The 24,782-nt window shown below is 47.0% G+C and overlaps 1 protein-coding gene across 1 annotated transcript in view; it reads left to right on the top strand.

Moving 5' to 3' along the window:
- Positions 1-18,393: 18,393 nt before the first annotated feature.
- Gnl2 (G protein nucleolar 2) overlaps positions 18,394-24,782 on the top strand; it is a 25,483-nt gene continuing 19,094 nt past the window's right edge. Inside the window, exons 1-3 of the mRNA XM_021160192.2 lie at positions 18,394-18,574; positions 22,638-22,722; positions 23,616-23,710. Of these exons, the coding sequence (XP_021015851.1) occupies positions 18,511-18,574; positions 22,638-22,722; positions 23,616-23,710 (244 nt within the window). The 5' untranslated portion in view covers positions 18,394-18,510. The remainder of the gene's footprint in view (positions 18,575-22,637; positions 22,723-23,615; positions 23,711-24,782) is intronic.

Raw genomic sequence — 24,782 nt, forward strand, 5'->3', positions numbered from 1 at the left:
CCTGCCTCTGCCTCCCAAGTGCTGGGATTAAAGGCGTGCACCACCATGCCCGGCACCTATATATTTTTAAAAGATTTTATTATTATATGTAGGCACACTGTAGCTGTCTTTAGACATACCAGAAGAGGGTGTCATATCTTACTACGGAAGATTGTGAGCCACCATGTGGTTGCTGGGATTTGAACTCAGGACCTTTGGAAGAGCAGTCAGTGATCTTACCTGCTAAGCCATCTCACCACCACCACCCACCCAGTGCCTATATTTAAAGCACTCAATAGCCTCATGGCCAGTGGTCATTGCCATGGACAAGACCATTCTGGTTTTGTTGTTATTGTTGTTGCCATTTTAGGCAAATTCTTTCTCTACATAGCCCTGAATGTCCTGAAACTCACTCTGTAGACCAGGCTTGCCTCAGACTCAGACCTGCCTCTGCTTCCTAAGTGCTGGGATCAAAGGTGTGCACCACCACGGCATCATCAACACAGTTTCATAAAGTGGACAGTATAATCTGATGCCCTGTGGCAGAAAGGAGGTTGGTGCCCAAGGAACCAGAAAGAAACCAGGGTGGCCGGAAGGCCAGGAGTACAAGTGATGAGAAGCGACTCTGGGAAGATTCCCGGGGCTGGGCCTTAGTTCTCAAGCCCAAGTCACAAGCAAGAGACTGCGTGACTGTACCTGCATTTTACAAAGCTTGTGTCACCTACTGTGTGACTAGAGAGGCTCAGGAGCTGTTGCAGTCATCTAGGAGAGAGAGAGAGAGAGAGAGAGAGAGAGAGAGAGAGAGAGAGAGAGAGAGGTGCAAAGTCAAAGGCATTTGGAGAATAAATTAAGCAAAGCAAGCACTAGATATGGGGAGATGGGAAGGAGAGCACAGAGAGTGGTGTCAATGTCTGGCTAAAACACCCAGACCCGAATGGTGCCGTGTGCTGAGAGGAAAGCCTGTGAGGAAGAGCAGTGTTAAAGCCGGGAGGAGAAACAGACATCTGAGTCTGAAGTGGAAGCAGATACTACCTCACCAAAACCCAGGTCCTGTGCAGTTCTGGCTAGAGAAGATCACTGAGGCTGTGTGTAGGTTTGGAAGAAGCGAAGTAAAAATGGATTGCAGGGTGAAGAAGGGGCTTGGGACCTGGCTCTGTGGCTCTGAAGATCAGGCTGAGGAGGACCCTTTGACAAAGGAGCTGGAAAAGGGTAGGCAGAAGGAAACAGAAGGACAGCAGTGTCCAGAACCTACAAGAGGGAGAGCTGAGAGGACCCAAAGCTACAGGGAGACCAAGGAAAAATAGGGATGGGGATGTGTAGGGACTTGAACACGGCTGACCTGCTTAGCCAGGGCTGTTGGAAGAGCAGAAGAAAGGAACCCACTTTTTTGCTAGCCTTCTTCTGGATCTCCAGCTAGCAAAAGGGGAGGGATATACCACAGGAATGTGACGTAGCTCCAGAAAGACTTTTTGTTTGTTGTTCGTTTTTGAGACAGGCTCTCACTACATAAGCCTTACTTATATAGGAACTCACTGTGCATACAGACCACAAGGACCTGGAACTCACAGAGATCCCCCTGCCTCTGCCTTCTGAGTGCTGGGATTAAAGGTGTGCACTACCCCATCCCGGATTTTTTTTTTAATGGAAAAAACTAGAACATATTTAAAACCTTCTGTAAAAGGAGAGAGAGAGAGACAGACACAGAGAGAGAGAGACAGACAGACAGAGGTGCAAAGTCAAAGGCATTTGGAGAATAAAGTGTTTGGTGATGCACTGGATATGGGGAGATGTAATAGGCTTAGGAGAGAGATGTATTCTGGAACCGGCAGAGGGAAATCTAGATATGAAGAAGCCGGCAAACAAGGAAGCTACGACCCAGGTCTGTGCTCCAGGTCTGTGCTCCCGCTTCCCTGCAGGTCCTGCTTCACCCAGACCTGCCATCTCTTTCCTGCTGGTCGCGATTGGGAACCTGGGTTGGTATGGCTGGTGCCAGGCTGTCCACGGCAGGCTAGAATTTCTCCCTTTGTGTGTCTTGTGTCCTTTCCCCGTCCTTGGCAATCTTTCCTTACTGGTCAGTTTTCCACTGATGTGTTTGTCTCACTGTTTCTCTTTCCTGTCTCTTAGGTCCTTTTTGTGGTCGTGGTTGTTGTGGTGGTTGTTTTTGTTGTGGTTGTGGTATTGCTGTGGTGGTTGTTTTTTGTTGTTGTTATTGTTGTGGTGGTGGTGATGGTTGTTGTTGTGGTTGTGGTGGTGGTGGTAGTTCTTGTTGTTACCCTGTCTTTCTGTGCCCCCATCCTAGTCTCTACTCGTTATGTGACAGTTTTCCCTGGTCTACCTCTCTCCTAAATCAATCCTTAATCTCAATATGACTTGGCTGTGTCTAACAGGCATCATTCCATCTCCCAGATCCCTCAGTGATTCCAAGCGTGGCCATTAGCCTGCAATCATGGCCTCACCCAGGAACTTGTGAAAAGCACAGAGTCTCAGACCACACGTATGTGCGGAGAATTCAAATCCACCTTGTAACAGGATGCCCCTGGGGAGTTCAAGCACATCCACCACACTGACATAAGCTCTCCTTTAAAACCACAGCCAAGCAAGACCCAGAATAAGAGGGTCTCCTAAATGCCTGCATCACCCTGCTGATGCTCTGGGCTCAGCTTCTCTTTAACACCTCCTCCATCCCCTCACTTCTAGAAGCCACCTCTGGGATCTGAGCAACTTGGGGAGGGAGTCTCTGGCTCCAGGAAGTCTTGAGTATGCAGAGGCTTCCTCATCTGCAGGTTGACTGGTCAGGGGTCATTCTTGTCCTGGCATCTTGTGAATGCCTGAATGCCACCCTAACACATTGTGAATACAATGAGCCCTAGGCCTGTTCTTGTGTCTCCGAGCTGGATGGTGATGTGGGTTTAAAAGTGAGGAATGGGTTATCTGCTCACAGTCCTAAAACACCCACTTGTGGCTGGAATCCTAGAGGAGCCTACAACCACGGGTGGTCCTGAAGAGGTACTTGGTGCTTTGGAAGGCATAAAGCAAGTGCGGGAGGAGGCCATATATCTGTGTCAAGATGCCTCTCCCTGCTCCAGGGTTAGATGGTGAAAACACATAGTTCTATGTCTTTATTTGCCTGCATAGTTTGGAAAATGTTAGCTCTCCTCTATGGGGTCACGCACTTAACCTAGACTGACACATTTCTGGCTGTCTTTCCCACCTCCAGCTCTGGTATATTTTCCCATCCCATTGTTTGGGGTGATGAGGTTATGCGTTTTCTGGATTTTTTTTAAGTGGGGATTTCCCCCCTCTCTTCTGGTTTGTTAGGTTTGGTCTAAGAGGACTGGGAGAGAATTCAGAGCCAGGGCCAGCACTAAGGCCCTGCTCCACATCCTTAACCCAGGGCCAGGCCCCGAGGTGTTGGCTTTTTGCCTCAGGACCCTCCGGCTATGGGTCTGATGTGCAGTGGAAACCTTCATGGTGGTAGAGAATGGGGAAATGGGCTTCAAGAACAGGTTCTATCTGGCAAGATGAAATAAATTCATTGGAAAGAGCAGGAGCATGCTCTGTTGTAGGTGGAGGTGACAAGAACAAAAGCCCTATTCTAAGGAGGAGGTGATCTGAAGACAGATCACCTTGAGGGATGCTGAGAGGCAGTCAGTCTTGAAGGATGCTGAGGTGTACACCAGGGCTGGGTGCACCTGCTTTGCTGCGGCCTACCTCCTGGCTCTTCCAAAGAAAGAACCAACAGAGGGAAGAATAAACATTTGCAGGGGTGTGGTAGAGCCCCTCACTGTGGAGTCAGTGACCTGTTCTGTCTGGAATGAGTTCTGCATTGGTGGGATGCAGGAGAGTTAGCATCATGACCTCCAGCAGGCATTGCCTACCAGGTTGGTGCCTGACCATAGGGACTCTGGCCCATGGCTGGAGAAGGTAGCTTGGGTTAATGCCCTACAGCTTTCCAGAACTTAAGTAGGAAATTGCGAAACAGGGCTGCTACGTTCTGAAAGAGAAAGTATGTGAAAAATGGTTCCTCCCTCGCCTGCCCTCCTCGGGGCTTGGTGCAGGGAGGTGGGTGAGATGGATTCCTGGCTGGGTCCACTCCTGTGTGGGAAAGAGGGCAAGAGCCAGCTCCCAGGCAGCTGCCAGCCTTTGATTATTGATTATTGATGGTGTGGTACATTTTCCGCATCCCATTGAACCTGGTCCACTGACAAGGGCAGCTTCTTCCTCCAGCTGAGTTTGGTTGGTTTCTAGTGGCTCCCTCTCAATCTCATATGGACCATGGCTGTTGACTGAGTATTTGGAATGTCTTCAGGTTGAGCCAGGCCTGTCCATAAAATGGGAAGCATTTGGCGGTTCCATTGCCTCTGGCTTCCAGTCTTGGCCCTAGCCTGGCTGTCTTCTTCAAGGAGCTGGGTGGGCCTCCTGCCAGCATGCTTCCCTGGGAAACATCGAAGTGAGTTAAAGTCAACAATGAGTTCATCTCCAAAAAGAGTAAGCCAGCAGCCCCAGGGTATGGAGACAGGAGGAGGCTGAGCAGAAACGGGGGACAGAAAATGGGATGGGTAGTACTGAGGCGGCCACGGCAGATCTAAGTCTGGCAGTGGAGGTGGTGTGGCCCACGAGACAGCAGAATCACTTTCTGATACCAGCCCTGGAAGGCAGACTTGGCAAAAGTGGTGATGATGAGGGTGTCACATTCCCAGAGACCATTCGAAGTGTTCTCCTAAGGACTGGGGGCTGGCGCGAGGCAGAGGAAAAGAAGAAGGCTAAAGTGATGGGTCAGTGAGTGGTGGCCCAACTGTCCTCAGACCTGCCTGGGGGGTGAGGTGCACCCCAGGATAGACATGTGGGCAGGGGCAATGCTGTGCCACCATGCCATCTTGAGTGTTGCGACAGAGGGTGATGTGACATCAAGGCCAAGGGCAGAGCATCTTCGAGATTGTTACAAAATCTGACGTTTGTGTACATGCCAGGAGCATGTGTGTGCAGATGTACATGTAGGGGTGTGTGTGTGTGTGTGAGTGTGTGTGTGTGTGTGTGTGTGTGTGTGTGTGTGTGTGTGTGTGTGTAGACTAGAAAACAACCTTGGTTTCAATCCTCAGGAGCTAATTACCCTGAGTTTTCAGTTTCTTCCCTGGCCTGAAGCTCACTAAATAAGCTAAGCTACCCAGAAGGCTCCAGAGATCTGCCTCTCTCAGCCTCCCCAGTGTTGGTTATTACAAGCGCATGCCACCATGCCCAGAATTTTATATGGGTTCTGATGGCCCACTTCCAGTCCTCATCCTTGCAAGGTAAGCATTTCACTGACCCAGCTATGTCCCGGCTTGGACCCTGACATCTTTATTCACTAGACTTGTCTCTGAGGGCCCTACATGAGGATTCGGATTCCTGACTGTGGCATGGCCTGCTTCTGACTGCTCTTCCTGAAGGGCACTGGACTGATCAGGACTCAAGTGGCCGGGCTCACTGTAGCGCTCAGAAGTCCCCAGTGGGGACACTGGAAACAGCTGAAGCTGGAGCCACTTGCTCTCCGTGGGCTCTGGAGTAGGAGCCCAACTCACTCCAACAGCTTAAGAGCTGTGTTCCTAGTAGAGGAGGGTGTCCACGCCTCCCTGCCTGATAAAAACTGCTTGTGCCAGGTTGAAATACACAGAACAAATCTGGCCCAGACCTCCGCTATGCCCTCGAGGCTCGGAGACTCTGGCAACGGCTGCCTTGAATATCCACTTGGCCTCTCTCCCAAGGGCAGGCCCGTTGCCGATACACTGTGCTTGATTTCTCCCCTGCCCTCGCATTCATTCTCCCAAGATATTTTATTGTAAGAGGTATTTGCCTACCACGCATATTTACAATTCTTTCCCTGCCACCAAACCAACAAAGTGTCCACAGACATCGAGTCTCGCTCTCTCACAAACACATTCTCGCCTATTCCCATGGCTTGCCCTTCTCCTGTTTCCACCAGTTCGTTCTCTTTTCTCAAACGTGCTTCGTCCTCTGATCCTTCTGCACCCTCTCCATGCCGGCTGAGTTGGGCTTCTCTGCTCTTCTGGAGAGCCGTAAGTGTCCTGTGCACCACAAGCCTTAGTCTGCTTTATGTCATTTTTAAAGTGTGCTCTTTTTTTCTTTTTTTTTTTTAAAGATTTATTTATTTATTATATGTAAGTACACTGTAGCTGTCTTCAGACTCTCCAGAAGAGGGTGCCAGATCTCGTTGTGGGTGGTTGTGAGCCACCATGTGGTTGCTGGGATTTGAACTCTGGACCTTCGGAAGAGCAGTCGGGTGCTCTTACCCACTGAGCCATCTCACCAGCCCCTAAAGTGTGCTCTTGAAAGTTCTTCAGGTTATGGTGATGACTTACTTTGCCCATTTGTCCTCTGGATATTCAACCGATGACATCTGCCTTCTGCTATCACCGACTAAATAGTGGATAGATGGAAAAGAGATCATTAATGAGAAGGTTCCATTTGCTTTTTTTTTTTTCCTCTTGTGTATGTAGTACATACAGGCGTTCACACACATGTGTGAACGTGTGTGTGGAAGGTGAAGGTCAGCCTTGGATGTCATTGCTCAGGAGCCATCTGCTTGTTTTTGAAGACAAGACCTCATTGGCGTGCCACTTGCTAATTAAGCTAGGCTGGCTGGCCAGTGAGCCCCTAGGTACTCATGTGTCCCCACCTTCCCAGGGCTGGTGTCACAAGCATGTGCTACCACACCCAGATTTTTCACGTAGGTTCTGGGGATTGAACTTGGGTCCTTATGTTTGCAAGGCAAGTACTTTATTGACTGAACTACCTGTCTGGGACAGAACCATTTTGGTTTGTTCTTTCCTTTTATCACCTGTCACTGGAGATGATAATTGCGGATGCTTCTGACTCCTCTTTCGTCTAGGAGTAAGGGGGGGGGAGGTAGGGTGAGTACTGAACACCATTGGAAAACTGGGCCCCAACACCCCAACTCTCCAGGGGTGCTGTTTGCTGCTCCCGTCTCCTGTCCCATCTTCTCTTCTCATTATTCATTGGTGCCCAGTACTGTTGGGTTGTTTTGTTTTGTTTTGTCAACTTGACTGACACAAGCTAGAGTTATCTGAGAACAGGAACTCCAGTTGAGAATATGTCTCCATCAGACTGGCCTACAGGTAGGTCTGTGGGGGCATTCTCTTGATTAATGGCTGACAAGGGAGGGTCCGGTCCACTGTGGGTGATGCCACCCCTGGGCAGGTTGTCCGGGGGTATATAAGAAAGTAGGCTGAGCAAGCCATGGAGACAAGGGCAATAGGCCACATTCCACCATAGCCTTTGCTTCAGTTCTGGCCTCCAGATTCCTGCCCTGTTTGAGTTCCTGCCTTGATTTCCCTCACTGACGGGATGGGAACAGGACATAGAAGCCAGATAAACTCTTTCCTTCCCAAGCTGGTTTTGGTCATAGCAACAGAAAGCAAATTAAGACAGGGACCATCATGTGTCAATATGTTGTACAGTAATATGTTTCTGCCCCGTGCACATCTGTAGCCAGTCCACTGCTTCTTAACACAGAACAAATTGTCATCCTGTGTAGAGCACTCCTGCCCTCTGCATTGCTGTGGACTGTTCTTCCATTTTCAACTTATCACACTCTCTAGTTGAATGTCCCCTCCTGATATCAGTGCTTGAGCCCCTTCCGTCTGGTGAGATTGGCTTGGGGTGGCAATCTCAGATACCTGCTCTCATTTTTCATGGCATGGACACCTTCACTGGAAAGATAGTCAACGTACCTAAAACCCAAAGGACTTTATGTAAGATATGTGGCAAGCATCAGCCTCAGAGCATGACCTAGTGTAAGAAGAGCAAGGATTAGGGAGTCCTTGCATACCCAAGGAAGTGGCTCTATCATTGGAAGCAGAATGGCTGTCGTGGTCAAACAAGGCCAATTTTCTAAAAGAAAACCCAAACCACAAGATGACAATGCCCAGGCTGAGTGTGTCAAGCTTGACTGCAGATCTGAGAGGTTGCAGCCCTTAACAAGTGTGAATGTTTTAAGTTGGGAAGAAACAAGAAGAGAAAGGGCCATGTGATCCAGTTCTAAAATTTGTGTTGTCTGAGAGGAAAGTATTGAAGCAATAAAAGAATTACTTGTTAGAAAATAAAATTATCATTAGTCATGAAGGAAAGAAAGGAAGAAAGAAAGAGAGAAAGAAAGAAAGAAACAGAGAAACAGAGATAGGGAGGAAGAGAGAGAGGAAGAGAGAGAGAGGGAGGGAGAGAGAGAGAGAGAGGAAGGGGGAGAGGAGAGAGAGAGAGAGAGAGGGAGGGAGGGAGGGAGGGAGGGAAGGAGAGAGAGAGAGAGACAGAGAGAGACAGAGACAGAGACAGAAAGAGAAGTGCTTGAGGTATTCACTGCTTGCCTTCCCTGCCCAGCTCTCCTGAGGATATCCATGCAACTGGAAACTTAAGTCCAGTTACCATTTATATGATGCTTACACCTGCTCACCCTTGGCCATGCAATGCTTCACTTGACCCTCAGCTCAGCCTGTGAACTGGACTACCATCATTATCCCTGTTTTATAGATGAGTAAACTGAGGCACGGTGGGTGGAAAGGATGTAACCAAAGGACACAGCAGTAAGTGGGAAGGTTGGGATCGGAGCTCAGTTAGCTTGGCCCTGCTATTGTCTGGCTGAAGATAGTGAAATGTGTTTGCGAAGCCTGTTTCCCCCATATGCATGTGTCAGTATCCAACTTGTTCAGAGTCTTACTCATTCACAGGAAGAGGGCTTCCATGGGTTGAATTATGTGTCCTCATAAACAATGCCCACCGTTCACAGATCCTTCTATCAGCCTCCACCTCTCCACTCAAGCCCATCTGTATCCGTGGCTCGTGATTGCTCAAGATGGGCTCACCATGGCTGTAGCTGGCAGTATGTGTCCCAGAAGCTACGTTGGCCTGAAGACCCCGTGTACCAGGACCAGGTTAGATAAGCCAGTCTTTCCCTGAATGCTTTGACTCAGCGTCACCAAAGTCAGTCTCGGAGAATCCAGGATTTTTTAAGTTGCTTCTTGAAGTCCTCTTCTTTTCTGAGATCAGAAGTGGGAAACCCTGGGACGTGTTGGGGTGTGGGGAGAGCTTACATACTTCATAGACCCTATTTGGCCTCTAGACAGCCTCTCTGCCTCTCCCTATGAAAACTAAACCTCTGCAAAGAGCCCTCTGCTGGCCCACTAAAGCATCAGCTACACTCAGATGTACAGGGGGTTCCTGGTTTGAATTTCCAGAGCCTGCAGGGATCGGGAAGGATGTGGGGTGGGGGTGGGGGGTGGGGGTCAGGAGGTATTCCATATTGGAATGGCGACCGCTCTCAAAGAACAATAGCATCTGCATCTTCTGTCCGTGCCATGCCTAGTCAGCTCAGAGAATGCACATCAGTGTGTCCTTGGATAGGGATGTGGGCAAGTGATCCTGTAAAGGGCCAAGGAGTAAAAATATTTCTAGGCTCTGTGGACCATATGTTGTCTGTTGCGGCAATTCCTCTCCCCCTTGTAGTGCCAGAGCAGCCAAAGGCCATATGTAAACAAATGGAGTGGCTCTGTTCCAGTAAAACTTTATTTATGAACCCTGAAATTTGAATTTCATATCACTTTCATGCGTCATAAAACGTTATTTTTGTTTTGACTTTTTCAACCATTTAAGAAACTAAAATCCATTCTTAGCTTTAGGGCCATATAAAAATAGGCAGTGGGTGGGATTTGGCCAGTGGGTTGTAAGTCTGCCTACTCCTGTGCTGGGAAATAGGCTAACTGACTTGGTTCTTCTTCTTTTGTTTTAATGGGCACCGATGGTGTGGGAGGGGAGACTCTTGGGACAGAGTGGAGAGGCACCCTAGGGTCACAGACAGCTCTCAACCCTTCACATTTATTAAAAGTGACTAGAAAGTTCCTCTACCCTCGTTTGTAGGATGTGTTAGGAGGACAGTTTTGTTTTTTTTCTAAAGATGAAAGACCGGTCATATTCTAATCAGGACTCTTAAAGGTTATACAAGGGCTGGGAATATTGGAGCAGCCTTTAATTCCAGCACTTGGGAGGCAAAGGCAGATGGATCTCTGTGAGTTCAAGGCCAGCCTGATCTACATAGAAATTCTAGGACAGCCAGAGCTACATAAGTGTAACCCTATCTTTAAAAAAGTTTTTTACACAAAGGCTGGGGAAGGAAATGACTCCAGAGAGATAAAGCCTTCATTGCAATAGCAAGGGCCTCAGGGTTCAGAGCCCCAGAACCCTCTTAAAAGCCAGGCAGACATGGTATCCTTTAATAATTCCAGCACTTAGAAGGTGGAGATGAGACCTCTTGAACAAGCTGGCTAGCTGCATCATTTTGGTGAGCTCTGGGTTCAGTGGAGAGACCCTGACTCAATATGTAAGGTAGATAATGTAGGAAATAAGATGCACGGGGAGGAGGAAGAGGAGGAGGAGGAAGAAGAAGGGGAGGAGGAGGAAGAGGAGGAGGAGGAAGAGGAGGAAGAGGAGGAGGAAGAGGAGGAGGTGCCTACTCCTAAATCGTGGAGAAGATTCTTATGGTAGATGTAAGAGAAAAAGCATGCAGAAGATTCCAGGCTGAACATGGCTGGCAGTCCAAACCAAACCATGAAGCTGGGGGGTGGGGAGTGGGTGTTGGCGGGTGGCAGTGGTGGTGAGGGAGACCCAGGCTAAGAGGCCAGAGCCAGGTGTAGCCAAAATAACTGAGTTAAATAGGGATCAGGCTCCAGGCAGGGAAATGGTAACAGGGCCCCAGGAAGAAGAAGGTTTATGGTAACGGGTGGGGTGGGAAGTGTAGGGGGGGGAGCCACAGGTACTGAGGGATGCCGGAAGAGCTGGCACCTCAATTAGCCATTTGCCCTGGGTTCCTGAGACCTGACAGAAAATGATCAAGAAAAATCCCTAATGTCAGTCAGATGCTTGTGCGGCGGTGTACATTGGCACCCACCCCTACACAGACATACATCCCACCCCATCCCACACAGTGCATATATATGGAAGTACTTGAAAACTTGCGCAAATAAGGACTGGGCCACTTTTTCATTGGCTGCTTGAGAAGTTAGTTGCCTTGACTTTTCTTCTACACATCAACATAAATTTCTGCTTCACACTTAAGGTTTTGCCTCCAGTCTAGACCAGACCAGACATGTGAGCAAGAAGGATGGAGGAGGCCACGGAAAACCTTAGTATCTTCTTAGGGAGACACTGCCCTAAGGGTAAGACTGGCCATCTGAGAGAGTTCCCCGGGGACACGAGGGTTTTAAGGGTTGATTTCTCAGACTCTTCAGTGTGACAGAATTCTTCTGGAGACAAGCCAAGGGACCTGGTGAACATTTTTTTTTAAAGTGTTTTTCTAAGGAAAAAGGGGGAGGCGGGCAGAGGAGGGGGAGAATTACACAAAGATTTAGTCTAACAGCTTAAAAATCAAAAGGGTCACTGGACAGATAGATATCAAATATAATAAGAAACACACTGACCCTGGAGAGATGACTTAATATGGGCCTCCAGTCTCCTTGAAGCTTAATAAGTATCTACAGTTTGGAATTGGACTTCCAATTCCCACATCTGAGGATGCAGCCAGTGTCTTGGAGTTATCTAAGCCAGGCCAAAAATGAAAGGCTGTTAACAGTACCTCAGAAGGGCACGTCGCAGGTTGTTTATAAGCAGCTGGAGACTACAGGGACCCAGCAATAGGACGGAGCAAAAGATCTCTGTTTGTTATTCCAAAGTTTAATCTAGGGACCTTTCTGAAGACCTTTTTTTTTTCATAATTTTTTATTAATTCTTTGTGAGTTTCACATCGTGTAACCCCCCCCCCCAAATTCCCACTCATTTCCCAGTCCTTCCATATCTGCCCTCAACTCATTTAACCTCCCTCCACATAAAAAAAAATAAAGAATAAAAACAAACAATCTCACCATGGAAGCTTCGGTGTGTCACAGTGTGTCACACAGTTTTTTTCGCCTAAACACCTTCACTTGCAAATGTTCATTTCAGTGAGTCACTGGTCTGGTTCGAGGCCTCTGGCGTCTGCTACACTCGCAATACTGGATCCTCACCAGGACTCTTCTTGGATATCCTGCCGTTGCCCTGCGTCATGGAGCTCTTGCAGCTTTGGTTCTGCAGGACATTTCCCTTCAAACGCTCCAACAGCTCACAGGTGGGAGTGGATGGGATGGGCCAGCTCAAAGCCTTAGATCTGGGCCTGGGTTGTAGCTGAGTTGGTCAGCCTGCCAGCTCTCCTGCACCCACGCCACCAGGGGCTAGCTCTCCCTAGCTGTATGGGTTAGGGGCAAGGTCAGCTCAACACTGCTCTAGGACACCGGTGGCAGCCCAGATCACCGGCATCTGCTTGGCCTTTGCTGGTAGCACATCAACACAAACCTCTGCTGTAACAGAGCCACAGACCCAGACATGACCCGTGGGCGGCAGCACAGCGGTAGTGGGTGGGGCCTCTGGGTGTCTCTTGAAGACCTTCTAACCCTGACATTTGAGCAATGCCAAGAGAGAAGTATCTCTGTCACTTTAAGGAGCCACCCTGTCAGCTTGCGGTGTCCTTATCTAAAAACTTACTGGATGCTCTGAATTGGAACTAGAGGCAGGGTCGGGAGGGGTACTTGGTGCTCTTGCAGAAGCCGGGATTGGCTCCCAGCAGCCACATCTGGCAGCTCACAACCATCTGCAACTGCAGTTTCAGGGAACCTGATGCTCTCTTCTCTTCTCCACGGGAACTGCATGCACAGGATACCTATGTGCAGCAAAATACTCATACACAGAAATAAACTAAACCTTTAAAAAAAATAAAGACACGGAGGATGATTTGACCAGTGAACCCCTAATTTAACACACCCTGCTCTTACACTTCTTGGTTAACTGTTCAGTGTGTGTACAATGGAGTTTTGTGTGTTTGTTTCCTACAGATAAAACAAAGCAACGAATGGGTGAGGCAGTGTGAAGACTCCTTTTGGCTTAGCACTTCCAGCTTTGGTCCGTGGACTGTTTCACATCCAGTGGCAGTCGCTCTAGATTCAGCTTTGTTTGTTTGTGTGTTAGAGCAGAGTCTTCTGTATGCCAGGCTAGCCTCCAGCTGGACTTGTAGCTAAGAATTACCTTGAACTTTTGCTTCTCTCGAGTGTGAGATCACAGGCAATGAGTACCTTGTTGGGTTTTCTGTACCGTTGGGAGTGGACGCTGGGGCTTTGCACATGCTCAGCAGACACTACTCTCTGAGCTACGTCTCCAGTTCTCTCTCCATTTGTTTGCTTGCTTGCTTGAAAATAAGGTTCCTTTCTTATCTTCTGGCTGGCTATGAATTCACAGCAATCTTCCTGCTTCAGCCTTCTGACTTCTGGGATTCTAGACCTGCAGCACCTGGCTCATCTGAGGGTGCAACTTCCCCCAGCAGCTGCTGTCATCGAGAGACCTAAAGGGACTGAGCGAGGAGTCTCTGTGGCAGCTCAATTGTGAGGTACAAGCCGACAAGCTGGCACTAATTAAGAGCTAATGGCCTTACAGTGGAGCATTGCCAATGGATAAGGATTCTGGGCTGTAGAGTAAACACAGACCCTTGGGGCAGAGCCAAGACAGATTTTCAGAGGACACTAGCACCCACTCCAGCCTTTCCACCTCAGCTTTGCTGGAGAAAACGACAGGATGCAAGACTGCTAAAGAAGAAACCCGGTCTTGCTGGGCTGGCTTCTGGTCAGGTTATCAGGGAGCCACAAGGTAACTTTCAGGGGAGGGTTTGCTTTTCAGAGCTAAAACTTCTGTGCAGGGGTTGCAGATGTGAGTCTGTCGACAGAGTGCTTGACTGGCAGTCCCAAGTCCTGGTTTTGATCCCCAGCATGGCATAAACCAGGCATGGTACATAGTATGCCTCTAATCCCAAAGCATCGGGGGTGGGCACGGTAGAGGCATGAGAACCAGAAACTCTGGGTCAGACTGGAGAGATATGGCTCAGTGGTTAAGAGCACTGACTTCTCTTCCAAAGGTCCTGAATTCAATTCCCAGCAACCACATGGTGTCTCACAACCATCTGTAATGGGATCCGATGCCCTCTTCTGGTGTGCCTGAAGAGAGCAACAGTGTATTCACATATATAAGATAAATAAATCTGAAGAAGAAAGGAAGAAGAAGAAGAAGAAGAAGAAGAAGAAGAAGAAGAAGAAGAAGAAGAAGAAGAAGAAGAAGAAGAAGAAGTAGTAGTAGTAGTAGTTCGGGTCATCCTTAGCTCCATGCCTAGGCTAGATGAGATCCAGTATCAACAAAACAATAACAACAAAAAGAGGAAAACATCCCAATATACAAGAGTCACTAGGGTAGCTAGAAATATTGCTTTAGTAGTAGAGTGTTTAGGGCTGGAGAGATGGCTCAGTGGTTAAGAGCACTGACTGCTCTTCCGGAGTTCCTGAGTTCAAATCCCAGCAACCACATGGTGGCTCACAGCCATCTGTAATGAGATCCAATGCCCTCTTCTGGTGTGTCTGAAGACAGCTACAGTGTACTTACATATAATAAATAAATAAATAAATAATAATAAAGTAGTAGAGTGTTTAACAAGCATGGATAAGGCCCTATGCTATGTGCAATCCCTGGTATCATTCGGGGTAGTGGGACATGGCTGTGTAGCTCAGTGGTAGACACTTGCCTAGCATGCTGACGGCCCCAGTTTGACCCTAGTGCTGGAGGGGAAAATAGATCATTAAAAGGTAGGTTATTAGCCGGGCGTGGTGGCACACGCCTTTAATCCCAGCACTCGGGAGGCAGATGCAGTTGGATTTCTAAGTTCAAGGCCAGCCTGGTCTACAGAGTGAGTCCCAGGACAGCCAAGTCTACACAGAAAAACCCTGTGTGGAAAAAATAAACAAACAAAAAAGGTAGGTTATTTTTTACATTTGAGCCCCTACCTTTAATCAAGTGGGAGCTGGGGAGAGGTTTAAGAGGCTGCATTTTTAAACCCCCCCCCCCCAGTGATTTTGATGCCAGTGGTCCTCAGACCACTCTGAAAAATGTCTTCCTTAGAAGCATCTGCTTTTACCCACCGGACATCAATGACAAGATGAAAGTGAGGCCAGGCTTCTCTGCTGCCTGTGAGAACAGCAGCATACAGCCAAGGCTTGTTTCAGAAAAGAGGCATGGTCTCTGAGGGATTCTCCCCATCCATCGAGACCCGTGGCTACAAGCCAGAGGATTGCAGAGGATGATGTGCTAATCCAGGTCTGCAGAGAGAGAGAGAGAGAGAGAGAGAGAGAGAGAGAGAGAGAGAGAGAGCAAGGTGGGAGAGGGAGGGAGGGAGAGTGAGTCTGCAATGTGTTCATGTACCATAAACTGGAGGAACCACCCTGCAAGCTTTCAGGTCGTTAAATCCTTCTCTGTTGTATATGGTCTATGAGNGTGGCTACAAGCCAGAGGATTGCAGAGGATGATGGGGAAAGACAGGTGCAGAGAGAGAGAGAGAGAGAGAGAGAGAGAGAGAGAGAGAGAGAGAGAGAGCAAGCATTGCTTCTGCACGCTATGGACTGAGTCTGCAATGTGTTCATGTACCATAAACTGGAGGAACCACCCTGCAAGCTTTCAGGTCGTTAAATCCTTCTCTGTTGTATATGGTCTATGAGTATGGCAGAATGTATGGAGAACTGTGTTCCTGCGGGTGTCTTGTCTCCTCTAGTTGCCTGGCATTAAGGAGAAAAAAAAATGAGTGAAATATAGTCACTGTATTATAACTGTGGGAAGTGGGATAGATGAAGCGCAAGGGTAACATGAGTGTAACTGGCCTCTTTCAGGCACTTCATCTGCTGGTAGGACAGAGGATGGTTGTCAGGCTCAGCAAATGCTGTTTGAAGGGTTGATAGGTCAGGCTGTAAAAGTAGATGGGAAATTTGTACAGTGAACATAAGCAGGGTAGGTGAGTAGGAGAGAAACAACCCACCATATCCTCTGGGAAAATAAAACTCTTTGGCAAGACTTCATAACAGCCTGATTCAAAATTTCATAATGAAATTATGTCTCTGATCAAAGCCTGCATGAGCTCATGAGCTGATTTTTGCCATTCGTGTTTATTCTGGTTTGCACCAAGTTGAAGCATCAGAAACACATTAATCTAATCTTCTTTCTGGGAGGAGGCTCTTGTACCCTCATTTGGGGATCAAAGGGATGGAGGATTGCAAGGAGGGACCATCTTTAGCTCCTCACTGAATGTGCACTTTTGATTGGTTCTTTGAGTCCCCTTAGGCACATATGAGGGGTAGAGCCTTCCTAGCAGAGTTGAGTCTCCTGACACTTGCCCTTGAGGCAAGAAAAGCAAAGTTTAAGAAGGGAAAGAGACTCCCATCTCTCCTCTGGGACACAGTCTGCTTTTGCTCTAGAAAGAATATTTCGGGGTTTGTTTGTTTTAGACTCAGAGAAACGCTCAGCTGTACCTCTTTCAACTGGAGTGCTTCACCACAGGTTTTCTTTTTACAAAATGAACTCAGATCTAATGGCCCCACACTTCTTATGGATCTTACCCAACCAGCACTTTTCTGGTCCTTCTCGAAGGCACACAGATAGGCACTCCTGTCAACTCAAGTCCCAACAGAAAAGACACTTGGTTGAAATCTGGAAAACAGAATTCCCTGGGTCTCATGAGGCTCTTTAGACAAGAGGTACTCCCCCACCCCCACCTCTGTCCTTATTCATACAAGAAAGATTTAGTAAGGCCTTATTTTATGTCAGATGCCTGTTCAAAGTGTTTTTAATTTTTAAGCCCAGGGACCTTACATACTTAACTGCACCTTTGTGACAGTCTCTCTCTCTCTCTCTCTCTCTCTCTCTCTCTCTCTCTCTCTCTCAAGATAATGTCTCAGAGGGCTGTGGTGGCACACTGCCACAATGGAGGTGGCACACACTTTAATCCCAGCACTCTGGAGGCCAGCATGGACTACAGAGTGAGTTCCAGGGCAGCTAGGGCTACAAAGAGGAACCCTATCTCAAAAAGCAAGCAAACAAACAAACAAACAAAAAGGTAATGTCTTTTTCTACAGTTTGGCTTGTATCTCCCTATATAGCCAAGGCTAGACTAGCCTTGAACTCACGGCAGATAGTCTATCCTCAAATGCTGAGGTTAGAGGCTCATGCCAACACACTCAGCTTTGTTACGTTCTGGGGACGGAGGTGAATAACGTACCTGATTTCCATTTTCCTAAGCTTATGGTCTAGACCCAGGAAAGCAGCCAATGCTCTTGTGAACAGAGTCATTTCTGGTAGTGGTCTGTGCCGTGAAGTGAGGTGGAATGGAATAACAGGAAGAGAGTGGCTGACTTAAATCAGTAACTCAGCAAATACTTCTGCCAAAGGAGCTGCTGCCAGATAGATCAAGAGCATGTAGTTCCATTTAAAAACAAGTGAACAGTGAAAAACAATCTTTTGGTGTAGGGTCTCTCTATGTAGCTCAAGCTGGATTTGAACTTGTGACAATCCTCCTGCCTTAGCCTCTCAAGTATATCATGTTTCCTTAGATTCTTTAAGTTATCCTAAACCATGATTGGAATATAAGCTAGAAAGTGTGTTTATTTATTTTTAACCTGAAATTCAAATTTCACTGTCCTGTATTTTTTTTCTTGATGTTCTCCTCCCCCTCCCCTGCCCCCTCCCCCTCCTCCTGATCCTCCCCCTCCTCCTGATCCTACTCCTACTCCTCCACCTTCTTGGTGACAAGTCTTGCTATATAATGTGGACAGGCCTGGAACTCCTTCCTCTGCCTTTTGAGCATTGGTATTATAGGTGTGCGTCACCATGCTGACGAATTTGCTAGTGTTTGCAATCCTATGGATAGATGATATTTGAGCAGGAACTGACCAGAAAGAACCAGCGATGCCGATTCAGGGAATGTGTGATCAGACAGAGCAACATTCAGTATAAATGTCAGAAGAGGGAGAGAGGTCAGAGGAACAGAGCCAGATCACAAGTTTTGTAGAGATTGGAAGGAGTTTGAATCTGTCTCTCTTTGCGATAATAAACCATTGGAGAATTTAAAATCAATCTCTCTCTCTCTCTCTCTCTCTCTTTCTTTCAAGATGAGGCTTGAATCCAAAGTCTGTTGTTACTAAAAACTGCTCTACTCCAGCCTAAAATTTAAAGGCAGGTATGACCTGTTCTGGTATTTGCCCACTCTTGCTGGAACACTTTTAGAAAGGTTCAGAGGGCAAATTCCCATCAGTTCATGCACTGGCCCGAGAACAGGCTTCGCTTCTCTCTTTTTCTCTTTCTCTTTCTCACTAAGAACCCAGGACTGCCCGGTGCCCTGGACGTTGCTATGGAAGGGACGCTTGACGGTTGCTAGACCCGGGGGAGGCGGGAGCAGGACAGAGGCGGAGCCGGGTCAGCCTTAGGCAAGCACCGCGCGCTCTCAGGAAGTCGCGTAGCGCGAACGGAAGTGACGTCGCGCGTGTTCAGGGTCCAACGTGCTTCACATAGGACGCTTTCCCGGCTGGGAAGTTCTGAAGTGGTTTACCTCGCAAGTAGCAGAGCGGTTTCGGTACTGTCGTCAGGATGGTGAAGCCCAAGTACAAAGGACGGAGCACCATCAACCGCTCGGCGGCCAGCACCAACCCAGGTACGGCGGACCGGGCGGGATCAGACCGCGGGAGCCGTTGGGGACGGAAGAAGGCCCGGGCCGGGCCTGGGCCGGCGGACCCGAGGTCTAGGCACCTGCTCTAAAGTTGGGGGATGAGTCACGCCAGCCTCTGGCAGCCCCGAGGCCTCTCAGGAGGAGATGTAGAGAAAGGCAAGTTAAAAGTGGACTAGGGTCCTGGAGCCCTGGCACATGCCTGTCATCCCAGCACTTAGGAAGCTGAGGCAGGGGGATCACGAGTTAGTGGCTATCTGGACTACAGGGTACAGACTCTGAAGACACAGAGTGGAGTAGGTTGGCCCAGGTGGCATTTTACCCTTAACCATAGCATTCGTGCCACCTTAGCTTTGACCGTGGAATCAGACCAGGCCTAGGCAACACTTCAGGTAAATATAGTGATATCAGTAGAGGTGGTTTTGAGATACAAGAAATTCCCATCTGCAGGGCGAACAAAACAGCTTTCGAGGAGTCCCTCCCACTTTGATTTAGCTACTAAAACTGTGTTTAAATATGGGTTAGGCATAGAGGGGCTTGGTGACGCATCCCTGTAGTTCCCAACACTGGGACGGCAGAACAGACAGATCTCTTGTGAATTCGAGGCCAGCCTGATCTACATAGTGAGACTGTCTCAAACTGGTGGGAGAAAAATTAGGTATACTCTCGTCTCCGTAAGGCTGCAAGGATAGCTGACTTCAGTATCTCCTTGTAATTTGCATAATTAGGGTTTTAGTTAGATTTAAAAAAAAAAATGATGAAAGCACTCAGAGACTGGAGAGAACATGGGGAGAATAAGAGCTCACTCACACTGCTGTTGCCGGAGGACCAGAGTTCAATTCTAGTTCAATCAGCTCTCAACTACCTGGAAGTTCAACTCCAAGGGGAATCTGATACCTCTGGCTTTCAAGGCAGCTATCCACATATATCCGTATAATGTTTAAAAGGCCCTCAAGCACACTGTGTATGTAGCAGTACTAAAGGAGAACATGCAGGAAAGTTGCTGCGTTATTTTGCGATCTTTCATAACTGTATTGAGTCACATGATACCATGCATTTGGAAGATACACTTGGATGTTTCTAAGCAGGGATTATCAACAGCCAAAAAATGTACACGGAAACCTTGAGGGTTGATAGGAAGAGGGACTCAGGAAAAGGATACATAGCCAGATGTGTGTGGGCAGACTTCTCAGAGCCCTCCAGGGGTTTAGTTTGATTTTGGGTTCTCTCTTAAAATTTAGAATGGGAGGGGCTGGAGAGATGGCTCAGGGGTTAAGAGCGCTGGCTGCTCTTGGAGGGAACCTGCTGTGATTCCCAGCACCCATGATACAGACGACTATCTATCTGTAACTACAGTTCCAAGAGATCTGCCACCCCCTTCTGGCCTTCACTGACACACTTTGGTGCACAGACATGTGGGCAGGATATGGTACATACATATGTACATATGAAGTATAAATAAATAAAATTATTAAAAATTTAGGACAAGAGAATTAGTTATGAATTCGTAAAGAGGGTTTCTAGATATGCTGCTTCTAACCTCAGAAGCTGTGGGAATCAGTCCTATAAGCCATGATTTGTGTGAAATTTAACCCAACTTTTAGAACCCATCATCATCTCTTGAAAGTTAAGACAGGTGGTGGCTCACACCTTTAATCCCAGTACCTGGGAGGTAGTGACAGGTGGATCTCGGTGAGTTTGAGGCCAGCCTGGTATACAGAGGGAGTTCCAGGACAGCCAGGGCTACACGGAGAAACCCTATCTTGAAAAACCAAACAAAAAAAGACTAAAAATATTTCCTTTTAAAAAATATTTACTTACTTTATATTTGAATTTCGCCTACATAATATGTACACTCTGTTTGCTCCTATAGATGGTTGTGAGCCACCTTGTAGGTGCTGGGAACTAAACCCAGGTCCTCTGCAAAAATAGCAAGTTCTCTTAACTGTTAAACCATCTCTCTGGCCTAGTCCTTTAATTTATTTTTAGATAGGGTCTCAGTGTGTTGCCTCTGACTCACCATTTGGCCAAGGATATCTTCTAGCTTTTTTTTTTTTTTTAAGATTTATTTTATATATATGAGTACACTGTAGCTGTCTTCAGACACACCAAAAGAGGACATCGGATCCCATTACAGATGATTGCAAGCCACCATGTGGTTGTTGGGAATTGAACTCAGGACGTCTGGAAGAGCAGTCAGTGCTCTTAATCACTGAGCCATCTCTCTAGCCCCTGTTTTCTAACTTCTAATCCTTGCTTCTAGTGCTGGAATTAGTAGCTGTGCCACAGTGGCTGGTTTGTGCAGCACTAGGGATCACACCCAGGGCTCTGGAGTGCTAGGCAAGCATTCTGCCCATTTAACTTCATCGCTATTGTGGGCATAGTGGTGGTTACACAGACTTTTTAAAGATGGATATTGATTTTATGTAACCAATGTAGATTATGACTAAGGATTAAAAATTAAATGGCAGCCAGACATGGTGATGCACACATATTCCCTTTTTTTTTAGAGAAATAAAAGCACCAGAAGTCTAAAAATTCAGTTTGTATAAAGACTGAATGAGAACCTTAATGTTTGATATTCCAAAGTCCCTTTTACCACAGATACTGTCTTCATTCTGGAGCAAGACAAGTTAAATGAGAAGAATAACATTCCTATATGTCAAAATCTTGAGTTACGAGTTGTCTAGATGAATGTGCCCAAGCGTGCTCTACAGTTGTCATGTGGGGCTCTTTATGCTGCTGCTCAGGATGGTCCTTGAAGTCCTTATTTAAGGGTTCAGAAGCCAGGCAGTGGTGGTGCACACCTTTAATCCCAGCACTTGGGAGGCAGAGGCAGGAGGACTTCTGAGTTGGAGGTCAGCCAGGGCTACACAGAAAAACCCTGTCTACCAAAAAAAAAAAAAAAAAAAGAATCAGAGCTGTGCATGATGGCACATACCTTTTATCGCAGCACCCAGGAGCCAGAGGCAGGTAGATCTCTTGATATTGAAGTCAGCCTGCTCTACAAAGTGAGTTCTAGAACAGCCAGGACTACACAGAGAAACCTTGTCTTGAAAAACCAAAAAGGAGAGAGAGGTGGAGAAATATGAGGGGGATAGGGTGGGGTCTGTAGTACACTAATTTAATTCCTCATGTCAAGACATAAGAGGCAGGCTAATCTATATGAGTTTAAGACCAGCTGGGGCTACATAGTGAGACCCTGCCTCAAACCTCACAGTAAAAAGGACAGATGGTCTGGAGAGTGCATGCTAACTCCAGGATGTTTTTTTAAAGATTCACTCTGTGTAGTTCCTCGTCCCGCGGCCACCCCACCCCCCCAAACTCTTTTTTATTCAGTTTTGCCAATTTTGCAACTATTTTTTAAGATTCAAAAAATTTATTTTATATGTATTTGTGTTTACATGCATGTATATATGTGCACCACTGTATGTACCTGGTGTCTACAGAAGCAAGAAAAGGATGTTAGATTCCCTGGAACTGAGTTACAATTAATTGTCAACTGTCACATGAGTACTGGGAATCGAACCCAGCTCCTTTGTAAAAACAATCAGTGCTCTTAACCAGCGCCTATTTTTTGCTTCTTTTTGTTATTGTATTTGGTTTTTTGTGTTTTTTATTCCATTCTATTTCTTTGTTAAACTGAGACCTAGATCAGTGTCCTTTGTAGTTGAGAGCACAGAATGTATCAAATGCCTGTGTTAACATTGTGACTCTGCCGGTTAATAGCCATATAGGGCATAACATAGCTCTTTATGTGACTGTTGTGTGGCTTGAAATCGGTAGTGGGAACATGGTGCTGATGCCAGAAACAAGACTGGTGAGGTAATACCCTGCTGTCAGATACAGTTCTATTGGAAGTTCAGAGGTGGAACTCAGCTTTGGCATAGCACATTGCTCATAGTCATTTATTAGAGCAGCATATGGAGAGAGTAGACATTCTTGGGTAAGGTTAGCTTGGCTAGTTGGGTAAGCACTTGGTTGGCACATTTTAAACAATGACTATATTTAACAGTTACTGGATATCAAAAGGCTTATTATTCATTTCTAGATCGAGTACAGGGAGCTGGAGGCCAAAACATGAGGGATCGGGGCACAATTCGACGCCTGAATATGTACAGGCAAAAGGAGCGCAGGTGAGCATTGGGTACAGCCAGCCTTCCCTTTCCCTCATGCCCTGGATTTAAAACTGAGACCTGTTAAGGCTCGTTCCCACCATCTCCTAGGAGTGTTGCTGTGAGGATATAGTTAATATGGTTAAAGTCATGGGTAGTAGATGGCGAAACGGTGATTGTTTCCTAACACTTCCTGGCAAGTGGCCATCCTGTTCTTCATACACTGATTTCCAGCAGTGTAGTGTCAGATCCCAGCTAAATACCCATCAGCCACAAGTACAAAGTGTGTAAGACTACTTACGAAAACTGCCAGGAAACTTGGCTGTTAGGGCAAACACAGATCACAGCGTTGTGGCACTAGGATGCTCATCCCAGCCCGGCATTCTGCTGAGGCAGCCTCCACTCCAGGGACTTGCTGAGAGTGGCATTTTGCTAGCTGGTCTTAATTTGTTTGGTAATTAGATTCATTTCTTTTGAAAGCTGTGTGTAAGACACAGTCAGTAACCTAGCCTGCCTCAGTCGCCCGCTTTGCAGTTTGTTTTAGAATTTTGAGTTCCAGGATAAATCATCCTCTACTTAAAATTCATTTAAACCAGCCTTTAAATAATTACCAAAAAAACTCAAGTATGTGATTTTTTTTTTTTTAAAGAAAACAAACAGTAAATGGATTTTTAAACATCAGCATTGTTACTCATCTAGCAGAAATCATTACGTGCTCTGTTGCAAGAGGTTAAACGGCTTTTGGACAATCTGTTTCAAATGTAGAAGGACTTTTTGTTTACTGAAGTCTGTATTTCATGATCATTTTAAATCCCCCCAAAGTCCTTTTGATGGAAAGCATGTCTGTGAGCCAGACTGTGCTCTTGCTGCCTCGCTTCTGTCCTCAACCCAAATCTGTTATTTCCTCAACTTAGGAACAGTCGTGGTAAAGTGATTAAGCCACTGCAGTATCAGTCAACTGTGGCTTCTGGCACAGTGGCCCGAGTGGAGCCGAATATTAAATGGTTTGGTAAGTATCCTCCTGTGATGTTGAGTGGAAAAGACTCAGATGTTGAAACATCCACAAGAAGGTTCTGGTTCATGAGCCTGCCACTGCTTAGGAAAAGGCACTGAAGAGTTCCTGCATGGACACCGTGCCTTTGGAAGAGAGCTAGCTCATTTTAGCTCATTCTTAGTTGGACGTGAGCCCACGTGAGCACAGAGGCCGTTAGGTCCCTGCTCATGGAAACATCTACCAACCATGGGCTGTTCATCTCTTTGTTTCTAGTTGGCTGGGGAGATGGCTATATACGAAGTGGCCTTGCGGATGCTCTGGTCCCTTTACCTAGTGGCAGATGGATGTCCTTATTAGTTGTTGCAGGAGTGGAAAGAGTCTGTCCAGTCTCAGGAGTCTGGGTCTTCTTTGGGAACACTGCTTTCTGCTGTAATGTTTAGATAGTCACTGTTTGGCATCTGACCTCTGTGCTAAGTGCAAGTGGCCCCTGCCTGTCACTGTATCTAATGCCTTTTGATGGGCTGCCCCTGAGAACTGAAACAGAAAGAGAATCAAAATTCTGTTCAAGGACAGAACGGGGGGAGGTGGGGGGAAAGTGCTTGTCTGTATGTGCAAAGTGCTAGGGTCTGGAAAAGGAGATAAATGTCGATGTGTCTGTGTGTCAGAGAAGACTGTGGAGGGATTATTTACCATGGAGCTGGGTATTTAGAATCAAGTTGTATATGTGGCTAGAGGCAAGTTATTAAGTCTCTGTCCTTTAATTTCTTAATTTCTAAAATTGAAATAAGAATGGCAGTATCTCAAGATGGTTGTGGTGGAGGCAATCCTATAATCCTAACACATGAGAGTTGGAGGTAGGAGAATCAGAAGTTTAAGGCTAGCCTGGATGACTTGAAATTCTGTTTCAAAAAAAAAAAAAAAAAAAAAAGACGATTTGCCACAACTCAGTTCTGAGAAATGGTCTGGAAACCAGGTAGCTGTGGTATATCCATGAAAGCCTCACAACCTAGGTTCTGTCTCTGGACCCTACAGAATAGAAGGCAGAAAGGGGATAACAACCCCTGCAGGCTGTCCTCTGATCTCCACC

This window comes from Mus caroli, chromosome 4 (genome assembly GCF_900094665.2).
Source record: "Mus caroli chromosome 4, CAROLI_EIJ_v1.1, whole genome shotgun sequence".
In the NCBI taxonomy this organism is placed as follows: Eukaryota; Metazoa; Chordata; class Mammalia; order Rodentia; family Muridae; genus Mus; species Mus caroli.